The sequence below is a fragment of the Calliphora vicina genome, chromosome 3 (assembly GCF_958450345.1).
Source record: "Calliphora vicina chromosome 3, idCalVici1.1, whole genome shotgun sequence".
Lineage (NCBI taxonomy): Eukaryota > Metazoa > Arthropoda > Insecta > Diptera > Calliphoridae > Calliphora > Calliphora vicina.
In genome coordinates, this window is record NC_088782.1 from 3,611,022 (window position 1) to 3,623,359 (window position 12,338).

At 29.3% G+C, this 12,338-nt stretch overlaps 2 protein-coding genes across 2 annotated transcripts; both read left to right on the forward strand.

Moving 5' to 3' along the window:
• The first annotated feature begins 504 nt into the window (after positions 1-504).
• foi (fear-of-intimacy) lies at positions 505-6,084 on the forward strand. Its single transcript, XM_065503992.1, has 6 exons — positions 505-1,217; positions 2,642-3,044; positions 3,182-3,351; positions 3,432-4,224; positions 4,501-4,769; positions 4,847-6,084. Exons 1-6 carry the CDS (start codon positions 750-752, stop codon positions 4,982-4,984), a joined length of 2,241 nt encoding a protein of 746 aa, XP_065360064.1. The 5' UTR covers positions 505-749; the 3' UTR covers positions 4,985-6,084.
• Positions 6,085-9,019: 2,935 nt separating this feature from the next.
• On the forward strand, positions 9,020-11,997 carry ergic53 (protein ERGIC-53). The gene is made up of 5 exons (XM_065503368.1): positions 9,020-9,226; positions 9,445-10,166; positions 10,414-10,898; positions 10,966-11,091; positions 11,161-11,997. The coding sequence occupies exons 1-5, from the start codon at positions 9,031-9,033 to the stop codon at positions 11,195-11,197; spliced, it is 1,566 nt and encodes a 521-aa protein (XP_065359440.1). The 5' UTR covers positions 9,020-9,030; the 3' UTR covers positions 11,198-11,997.
• The last annotated feature ends 341 nt before the right edge of the window (positions 11,998-12,338 follow it).

Genomic DNA, 12,338 nt, shown 5'->3' on the forward strand with positions numbered 1-12,338 from the left:
TCTACACACTAGGTAAATTTTAAATAGTTGACGTATTTTTTTCGGTTACTATTGTTTGTTTAAAGTAATTAACTATAGTTTGAATTGTTATAGACGCATTCAGTATTGATCATCGCCCACGATAGTATCACCTAAAAATTGTATAAAGCGTTCGGCTGTTTTAAATATATCTAACTACAATAGTGTAACCATATTAAAATTGTTCTGTTTGTTAAATTTAAATAGGTATTTGATTATAATTATAAAAAAGAGTTTAAATAAATTCGTTATTTTTATAAATGTTTGCTATACATTCTCGTTAAACCGGAAACTCTTAACACAATCAATCCATTTATGCTATAGATCAAATTTTGTTTGATTTTCTTTTAAAGAATGTGGGTTTTCGATAGTGTTTTTTTCAATTGTTTTTATTATATCTTAATATGGCAATAATAATTAAAAAAAAAAAAACATGTGTTTCAATTGTATTTTAATTAATTTTATTTTTTACAATTTTGCTTACAGATTCTATTTTCACGAATAACTACATGATTATGAAACTCATTTGTATGTAACCACCAGACTATCTACGTATACCTAACGGCAGAAACACTTGTTAATCAAGTGTAGTGAGTGGTGAATTTGAAATAAAATTCAACTACAAAATAAATACAATTAAATTAAATTAATTACTTAAAGTAAGAAGAAAAGTTCCTGAGCTTAGAATTGTTTAACGATATCAAATTGGTTGACAATTAAAAGTATGCATAATGGCTCGTCATATAATGGCTGTTTGTGTGGTATGTCTGTTATGTGCAGATCATTTGCCGTGCCAACAACATGTTGAAACACTATTTCCTGCCCAAAACCTTAATACGGAGTATACACAATTAAATGCTGTTGTATACAATGCAAACGATTTATCCTCCTCCCATGCATCTAAAACACAATCATCAGAAACCACCGTTGCATATGCCACATCGAGTAGTGATAATCGCAGACGCAGAAGAACAAAGCGACATTCAGGTGATCATGGTCATGATCATGATGAGCACGATTCACATACAAGACCCGAAATTACAGAAGCTTTCTTGAAAAGAATTTTCAACGAATTTGGTAGCGGAAATGATACAATACATGTCCATGATTTCCAACGAATGTTAAACAAATTAGGATTACATCAACTGCTACCGCAAAACTTACATAAACATGATGACAACATCAATGATAATGAAACCGTAAGTGCAAATATTCTATTATTATAATGATACAAATAACAATCAAATGTTTTCCTTATCTATCGACAGATATTGTCCTAGTTATTAGTAAACAAGTAATTCCTAGATATGTACATTGTACATACATATTTGTTTACTTTTATTAATATACATTGTTTAGCATTGTTATGAGTGAAAAATCGTTTGAACACAAAATATAATATGTATTTAAATGTGTGTACTAAAAATAAATTCTTTAACTGAACTTAAACTACATAAGTACCATAGATGACAACTAGATAGGTAACTGAGAGTCAAAAAACCTAGGTCTGTTATCAAAAATCTAATTCATGAGAATGTATTGCCATGTATTTTGTTATTGTATCCATTGATATTTCTCTCTCCTTCCGTTTTATATGTCTATTCTATGCTAAGTACTTTAATTTTAATTATATTTTTAAATAAAACTTTTGTTTCATTTTACAATAATTTAATTTCAATTCGAAAGCATACGCAAATACAAACCTTTATTTTAATTATTTAAATTCAATTTTATGTTCGCTTGAAAAAAAATATAAATCTTCATTAAACTGTCAAGTGACTGACATATTTGGATTGGCAAAAGGGTTCCTAATCGGGAAAATGAGTCTGCACAGATTTGTTCCCAATCTATTATATCCATTGATTTGTTTCTATACTTGCAACAGAAAAATTTTATTTACATTTTTATTTAAATATCCGGATTTTTGTCACCTCAATTAAAATTTTTCAGCCACAACAGAGAAATTCGGCCATTTATACTGAATCATTTATTAGGAATAATTCGGATATCACAACCTCTCTGTGTGACAAAAACAGAAAAATGTTTATTTAAAACTGGAAAATATATTTTTCAACTAAATTATAATTTCTTAAAGGTATTATTAATATGTTGAACATTAAAATTTCTAATTTAGCGAAAATAATACTGGTTCAAATTTACATTATACATTCTGATTTGAAAACGAAACGAATTGCGAAAAACTAGTTCAACCTCTTAAATATATTAATAAAAAATTTTACTAATTTTTTGCTTAATTTAGTATTAAAAAGCGGGAATTCCTGGTAATGAAAATATGTTCTTATTTCCCGGGATTCGAAAAATGCAGGGAAAATATGAATATTGAAATCAATCACAAATCACGATTGTACAGCGTGCTCTTACCAAACCAAACCAATGTTAACTATAAAAATCGTTTAATCTACATTAAACTGTCATATATAAGACGTGCAATGGCAAAACATACATATATTGTTTATATTTGAAGGTTTAATTGAACTATTTTCTATTATTTTTAGTATATTGTAGATTTTGTAAGACTTTAGGCTTTTAGTATTATGTAATATTTAAACAAAAATATATCAAACATTTTTAATAAAAAACTAAAAAATTTATTTATTTTTAGTGCATTGCTGATTCAAAATTGGTACATTATATTAAGCCTCACAGTCCTCCATTACATGATCATCATAATAATAATAATAATCATCATAATCACAGTAATGATCATCACCATCACCATCATCATCATCATGATGGAAGCGAAGAAATCTCTACAAATTGTACAAACGTAGCTGAAGGTTGTACTCAAGCGAATACCTCAGAGCATATAAATAAGGATGATAATGAACATCTTAATTATGCTCTCAATCAGGAAGATATAGTAAATGTGTGTCCGATATTATTATATCAATTATCATCGTCCATAAATCCCGCAAATCCAGGTTGTATATCCAAAGAGCTATTATTGGAAATAGATGAACACGAACTAAAACAATTTCAACAAAACAATGAGGATATACTCTGGGGTAAATATAAAAACAGAATTGATACTCAAAAATAAAAAAACGCACATGAATATTAACATTTTTGAAATCTTTTCTAACGTTTTATTTTCCAATATTTTCATTAATGTTATAATATTTTCTTTATTTTTTTTATTTAGTATGGATTTATGCATTTAGCGCTGTTTTAGCCTGCAGTATTCTTGGTTTAGTTGGCGTAGCAATTATACCATTTATGAATTCACGCTTCTATAAACACATTATTCAATTCTTGGTATCATTGGCTGTTGGTACTATGACTGGTGATGCTCTACTCCATCTGTTGCCCCATGTAAGTTTTATGACTAATATAGTAAGAGAGAGAGAGAAAAAATAATGTAATTTTGAAAATTTCTTTTGCTTTTCGAATAGTCACTTGCTGGACAAAATGAAAGTAATATGATCTTTAAAGGTCTTACTTGTATGGGTGGCATTATTTTCTTTTATATAACCGAACATGGCTTGACCATGATATCAGAGTGGCGTAAAAGTGTTGCCAAAAAAGAGGCCAACCAGCCGTCTAGAGCTAAAGTTATGAGGGATCCCGATTCGTCTTTAAATAATTCTGTGGCTGGCGACAAGGTTTGCAAATCGAAATACAGTTCATATCCGTATTGTTATGATGATATTGCAATGGATACCAAAAATGATGTATGGCTACATTTGCCTAACAAAACGTTGGAAAATGTTGAAAATAATGGACGAAATGGAAAAGTTGACACAGAAAGTGGAGATAACGCCACACAATCATTACTCTCAACTTCGCAAAATAATTATGCCCCATTAGCCGAGAGAAATCACAACCAACACAATCACAATCATAATGATCATCAACAGCAACAACAGACCCAACAGCAGCAACAACAACATCAACATCAACACGGTCATTGTGAACCAATGCCCGAAAATAATACAGTTGCTACCGATTTAGATGGAAATATTGTGGGTGATGGTGCTATCAATACCGTAACTGGAGCCACGAATGGCAAAGATTTGGCAAACGATAATACCGTTACCGTTATTCTGCGAGAACATGAATCTTCCCATCATGGCCACTCACACAAACATGGTCACGTACATTCACCACCGGAATCATTAAGTGCTGTTGTTTGGATGATTATTATGGGTGATGGTTTGCATAATTTCACCGATGGCATGGCAATAGGTATGTATGTCAAATAATGATAATATGTAGTAACAAGAAAAATAGCTAATAAAATAAAATAACTTTAAGATAAAAAATCTAAAGAAAAATTGTTATTGGTGAAAACAAATTTTTTGAGTAAAAAACTTTATTTAATAAAATAATTTTTTTTTGAAACAAAATGTTGGTATACGAATAAAGTTTTGGTGAAAAGTATTCTGTTTATTGTATATATGAAATATGATGATGACGTATTATTTATGGTAAAAATTATTTGAATTCTTTTGTAATTTTTAGGTGCTGCCTTTGCTGAAAATATGGCCGGTGGATTTTCCACAGCCTTAGCCGTATTTTGTCATGAATTGCCACATGAATTGGGAGATTTTGCAATACTCATGAAGGCTGGCATGTCTGTAAAATCGGCCGTGTACTATAATCTCTTGACTGGTGTATTAAGTTTTATAGGCATGATATTTGGTATTGTTTTCGGACAGTCACATGAAACTGCCCAATGGATGTTTGCAGCAGCAGCTGGACTTTTTATCTACATAGCCATGGTAGACATGGTAAGCATACACAAAACAAACAAAAAACAACTTCTACAAAGTGCACAACTAAATCATTCAATTCAATTTTATTGCAGATGCCCGAAATATCAGCAGCTCATAAGTCTTTACAACAGTTTGCTTTACAAATTCTGGGAATGGCAAGTGGCGTTTTACTTATGCTTTTGATAGCAATTTATGAAGATGATTTAAGAAATGTGTTTTCTACCGCCTAAAATTAATCAGCTATTAAACCGAACAAACAATGGATTCCTAAAAAAAATAAGAAAAATGAAAATAGTTGTTAAAAACAAACTCTGTATTCTTTTACTTGAAACAAGAAGAAACTACCACACGACTACTAACTACCACTTTCAATATAACTACCATTAGGAACAGAACATAAACAAACCATTTATTAGTCATATTAGTAATACGAGTATATATTTAAAAACAAGAAAAATGAAAAATGAAAAAAGAAAAATCATTTGTATTTATACCAAGTATATTAAGCTCAAATGTTAATTATTCACAATCGCCAATCAAACACGTACATACACACACACACACATAAATATTTATTTTTGTTGCCTAAAAACCACGAATATATTTTTCTCATTAATTACACAGTCAATCAATTAAACAAAAGAAAAAAGAAAACAATTAAAATCTTTTAAAATTCTAAATACGATATTTTAATTTAATTTAAAACTTCTGTCTATCTAATATTATAGTTTTTTTTTTACAACAGTATAATTATTTTGCTGTTCTCCAGTTTTTAAAGGAGAATTATTTATATATTTAAGGCAACGATACATATTTCAGACACATTTTCAGTTTTACAATTCAGCATACTATCTTGTTGACGCTTAAAAGAACCAACAATAAATCATTTTACTTAAACATTTTCTACACACTAATTCAATTCACTAATTTAATAAGCCACTACCCTACAAACTGAGAAAAGAAGTCTTTGAATATTTGAAATTTGAAACTATTTTAAAAGTGTGTTCTAATTCAACATTTGTTTATTTACTTTATTTTTGCTACTAATTATTTAGTATACATACGTTTTTTATAATTAATATATTAATCTACATATATATTTTTTTAACTTCTAGTTCTTGTTAATTTTGTTTTCCTTATAATGCGTTTACTTAAAATTAGTCTTAAGTTATTTTAAATGAGATAATTTGAAAAGAAAAAGAATAATTAGTATTAGATAAAGTTTTTCAATTGTGAAAATATTTTTTGTCTTCTTTATATTAGCAATCACTTAGTGATTTAATTATGATATTTTTTTATATGGAAATACATGCAATTCGAGTTAAAACTATTTTCGTCCGTAGCAAAATGAATTGATAAAAAAAAAACAGAACAAGTCAAAGGTTGGTACGCTATATAACAATATAAAAGTGTGGCAGTGCAGCATGAAAAATAAATAGCCAATCATACAATGTGTTAGCAACTAGTGAATTTTGTCTTAAAACTAATTTTCGTTGACTAACCGACAAAGTATTTGATTGAAAAATAGTTGTGGCAGAAATCCATTCCGAACGAAAACGGAAATATTCTGTAGTTATTTGCTTCTTCAAAAAATATGCTTCGGAATGAACTAACTTTTAGTTTTGTAAGTGGAATTGTTATTAGTATTTATTTTTTGATTTTCTCCATTTTTGATCAATAAATTTAATAAAAATAAAGTTTTTCTTTTGTTATTCAAAACAAGTAAGATCAAAATTAAAACCAATCAAAGAGAATTATTAAATTTTTTGGGAATTAACTAAATCTAACGAAATCGAAATCATTTCGAATTGAATGTGTGACGTCCCTGCTGAATTCAATTCAATGTTAGCTAGCTGCATGCTAAAAAGGCTTTTACGGTACAATAAAATGAAAAACAGAAGTCAATTGACTGTCTGTAAATAAATCGTCATGTCATGTAAATTCAAAAAAATTTAAATGACATCAGCTAATTTTCTACAAATATTTCTTTATTTCAACTTATAGGGGCATCAAGAAACAAAAAAAAGGCTTCAATTATAAATGTACATTTATACTACATACATAGATCTAATTACATACATACATATTTATTATGGTAAATCTCAACTTAAAACAACCTGAAAATGTATGTATATCGAATAACTCGGTTGAAATTTAAACTGAAACAAATTTGCTGGTATGGTCGACGTATTATAAATTGTTTCTGCCTTTGGATTAGAGTTGTGACGCTCTGAACTAAAACATTATTTTTAGTGATTCAGTTAAAAGGTTTGTACTGCATCTACTTATTAACTGAATCTCTAAAAAGAGCGTTTTAGTTCAGAGCGTCACAACTCTAATTTTTATACATATGTGCCACCAATATTTTATATTGTTCAATTAATAACAAATACATATGAGAAAATTTTGAAAATATTGATATTTTTGGGAACAACAACGGCTGTTTTTTTGATCCTAATTCAGAAAAACATTTTTTAGAAAAATTAAATCTAACAATGTACATACAGTCTAATTAACTATTGTTTTTCACTCTGCACTATTAGTTCATAAAATATAAAGAATTTTTTTTTATTTTTTATTTAAACTTCTTTAATATTCTACAGATCAATTTACACATTTATTTATAAATTATTAAGTGCGTGTATTTTTTATTAATAAAATAATAAATAAATTTAATACAAAATAAACGTGTTTTTGAATTTATTTTGGTGAATCTTTTGAGGGCAAAGATGCCTAGAACTTTTGTTAAAAACTAATTTAGAGAACTTTTTATATGATTGAATTGCAATTTTGCTGTAGAATGGTAACGAAACTTTTAACATCTACGAAATTTTGAAAGATGATGTAATTTGTAGATTTTAATAAATCATCAATTGTAAAACTTAAACATTCATAACTCAATATATACGATAACACGATATATATAATAACTAAAAAATGCAATTAATCGCCTTTGCACACTAATAGAGTGACCAAAAAACCGGCAAATTTAAAAAACCGGTTTCCGGTTTAACCGAAAATGTGAGTTTTGGAAAAAACCGGTTTCGATTATTGTCTTTTAAAAAAACCGGTTAAGTGGTTTCGGTTTTTATCTTCAAAAAAACCGGTTAACCGGTTTATATTAAATTTTTATTTAATGGAAATTTAGCATTTTTGAATTCTTTATGCAATTATTTAATATCTTTTACGAGATGTTGTCAAATGCTACAATTTTCTATAAAATAAATCAATATTTTTAAAAATGGTATCAAAGTTTTTCATAAATATGTTTGAATGAGCTTTAGAAAAAATATTTAATTAAAACCGGTTAACCGTTTTCCAAAAACCGGGTTGCCAAAAAACCGAATAGTTAAAAAAACCGAAACCGATGGACTTTACAAAGATGAAAAAACCGGTTTACCGGTTTTCGGTTTTGGATACTCTACACACTAAGCTAACGAAAACAAAATTTAATGTTTTGAAATTTTTAAAGATCCAAATTTACATGCATAATTTTAAGAGAATTCTATGACTTTACCCCTATAGTCATAATCAGTTTTTAAATTTATCAAAAATGTTGCGGTCGAATTTTCCTTATGAAAATGTTCAAATACGCCGGCTCTTGTTATGATGTTGTACATTGAGGTAGTTTGTTTAGGAGTGGGTTTTGGGTCGTAGATACTTGTGAAGCGGATGCTGCTACGACATGGACGAACACCTGTCCCTGGTTGTATAGTGTCTGTTCAGTGTAGTGTTCATTTCATTGTTTACTGTGCGGATACGCGGCTGGGACCTCCCTGAGGTTCCAAGCAATGAGCTCGTTGGTTACGGACCGTAACAAAGTTTTAAAAACCAATTTTTTTGTCGACATTTTGTTTTTTAAACCTTTTATAAATTTAAAAAATTGTTAATAAACAGTGGATAGTTTTAGTAATAAATTGACTAACAATAATTGGGGAACATTAAGCTCTCAAATAATTACATAGAATAATTAAAATATTGCTTATTTTATTTGAAATTTGTTTAATAACATTTAATATTTTAAAGTTTATTAAAATACAAGCATATGTACATAAAAATCGTAAAAAACAATAAATATTCTTTTTTTAACTTTAAAATAAAAATTTTTTTAATACATACTAAAAAAATTAACTTAATTTTTAAAAAAATAATTGTGCTACCATTTTAAGCATATTTTTACTTACATGAAAAAGAAGAAGAATACAATGAATGAGTGATAGAATTAATAGTTTATTGAGCACCCTGTTAAATTTGGTGTATGTGTCAAACAGAAAAAATGTCAGCGACCGGATTGTTTCTCCTGCGTTCATTTTTATTAATTTTACCAATTTTGGTATTAACTACCAATGGTCAAGTGAATCCTGTACCTAGTCAAGTTGGTGTTCATCGTAGATTTGAATACAAATATTCCTTTAAGCCACCTTATCTGGCACAAAAGGATGGAACAGTGCCATTCTGGGAATACGGTGGTAGTAAGTATACAACAATAACAACATTTTGACAACACAGACACGTCAGAGAAAATGCAATTGTCTCCTCTGTTAATCCGATTATCCGTTAGAGTAAAAGAGATGGTAGAGTGAAAGAAAAAAAGTTGACAGAGTGGCAAAAGTGGACATTGGAAAAGACAAAATATTGTTTACATTTTGTGGTCGTTTAAATCATTAAAAAAACGTTTAATATTTTCCAGATGCCATTGCCAGTTCGGAAAGTGTGCGTGTTGCACCATCGTTGCGTTCCCAAAAAGGTGCCATCTGGACTAAGAATCCCACAAATTTTGACTGGTGGGAAGTCGAAATTGTGTTTCGCGTAACCGGTCGTGGCCGCATTGGTGCTGATGGCTTAGCTTTTTGGTATACTACACAAAAGGGTGACTATAATGGACCGGTCTTTGGCTCCTCAGACCGCTGGAATGGTCTAGGTCTATTCTTCGATTCCTTTGATAACGATAACAAACACAACAATCCCTACATTATGGGAGTGGTTAATGATGGCACGAAACAATTCGATCATCAAAATGATGGCACCACTCAGCTTTTGTCTGGTTGCTTACGTGATTTCCGTAACAAACCTTTCCCAACACGTGCCCGCATCGAGTACTACAACAACGTATTGACTGTCTTATTCCACAACGGCATGACCAACAATAATGACGACTATGAGATGTGTATGCGTGCCGATGGTGTTCAGTTACCCAAGAACGGTTACTTTGGTTTATCAGCTGCCACAGGTGGTTTGGCCGATGATCACGATGTCTTCCACTTCTTGACGACATCTCTGCATCAACCCGGTCAAATACCCACCGAAGCTAAGGTTCCACAAGATAATGAGAAACTCTCCCAGGAATACAAAGAATATCAAGATAAATTGGATAAACAAAAACTGGAATACAAAAAAGATCATCCTGATGATGTAAGTAATACATATTTTTTTGTTAACACACTATTTAAGAACTTTGCTGTTTGAAAATCTCTCTTTGTAAAATGTTCATCTTTTAGTATTTATAGAAAAATTTACTCAGCTTAGGTTCTATTATTTCTAGTACAAATTTATATTTGTAGATAAACTGTTACTCTTTTTGTTAAAAAAAAAATCTAAAACGATCGTTATTTATTTATTTTCGAAATACTTTTATTTATATTAATAAACTAAATTTTAGCACAAAGACGATGAAGAATGGGATGAATTTTATGAATCAGAAAATCAACGTGAATTGCGTCAAATTTGGCAAGGACAAAGTCAAATTTTTGAACACATACGAGAATTATCACGCAAAATGGACGAAGTGATTGGAAGACAAGAAAACACACTGTCTTTAGTATCACGCGGTCTTTCAGGACAAGCTGCAGCAGTGCCACCAGTAGCAGGTGCCGGACAGGCAGCACCAGTAATCGCTGGTACTATTACACGACCTGAAGTTGATATACTAATTTCCAATCAAAATACCTTGTTGGCAACTGCTAGAGAATTGCGCACTCTTATTGGAGATATTCACGCCAGAGCCGATACCATCTTACAAAACCAACAACGTGCTCCAAGTGGTCAAGTACAACCTGTTGGCGGTTATGATATACAGGCTGTTATAGCAGAAATGCGTGATGGCATGAATCAAGTGAAACAGGGCATTTCTCATGTGGGCCAAAAGTAAGTTAATGAACGAATGCAGTAAACTAATAAAATTACTAAATTGACTGTTTACGCTACCTTTCAGATTGGGGGCATCTCCTCAAGCTCAAGGCCAGACATCTTGCCCCACTGGCAATTGTGTTGGTGTGACCATGTTCCTTAGTGTTACGGCTGTGCAGCTATTATTAGTTTTTCTATACACTGTTTTCAAGTAAGTTCATTAAAATATTTCGTGTTTGTTTGTAATGTCTTTAAAACTTATTTCTTTGTATATTTCTAGGAGCAGAAGTGAGGCTCAAGCTAAAAAATTCTATTAGGTCAATAAAATAAAAGTTTTGATAAGATAAAAAACAACAAAAGTTATAAATGAACATTAATGCAACCGCTATTCTTTTAAACATACCATGTTTTAAAGTTTGTTTCTTATAAAAAACAAAAATTAATGTATTGAAATTTAAAAATTGAAAAGATTTTATATGCAAAACAAATAGAAACAAGTAAAAATACCTTAAAAACGAAATCATATCTATCTATATGTTGTATACCGCCCATCCAAAAAGAAACAAAAAAAATACAAACAGACAGACTGAATTGCGTTGATTTTAAAACTTTTTGAAGTCAAAAATTAAAGCTTTTGAATTCCAACGAACTATTATTGCATGTTTTCTCATAAAAACAAATAATTATTTCTTATAACTGGTTTCCTGCCGATTTCTCAATATGTATTTGTTTAAAGGTTGTTTCATTGCAAATCTTCTATGATAATATCATCTTACTTAATGTTTATTGGTTTTTGTTTTTCTCCAAACTCAATTTATTTTAAATGTTTTTAGACGAAAAAATTATGTTGTTTTATTCTTTTATAGTTTTTTTTTCTTTTTTTTAATTTAAGTTTTTTATTTTTATAACTATAAATATTAACTGGTTTTTATACAGTTATAAATTACAATTTTTTATTAAATTGATTTTCTACGCAATTTTCTTTACAATCAATTTGACCACATTCCAGTCTTAAAAAATTTACTTAATAATTATAAATTTGAATCAAGTTCTTCTCTATTAAGGAATATAATTTGTCTTTTTTTATGATGATAATAAAAGAAATAAAAAAAAATTATTCATACACGTGTTTTATTTTCGATTTCTGCGGTATGTGATATTTATGTAGTTATTAGGGGTATCGGGGTTTAGATTTAATCGGTTAATATTAAATTATTCTATTAACCGAATAATTTCTATTTTAATTTTAAATTGAAAAGAAAAACACGAATTTTGTATACTTAATAAGCATTTTGTTAATAAAAAGAACAAAATCGTTAAAAACAAACAAAACATAATAATTCTACAAAACAATAAATAAAAATATACACATGTGAGTTCTTTTTTTTCGATTTTAGGGAGATCTTCTGAAATAATCTGAAATTTTAAACGATTTTTTTTTCTTTTAATTAAACTTGA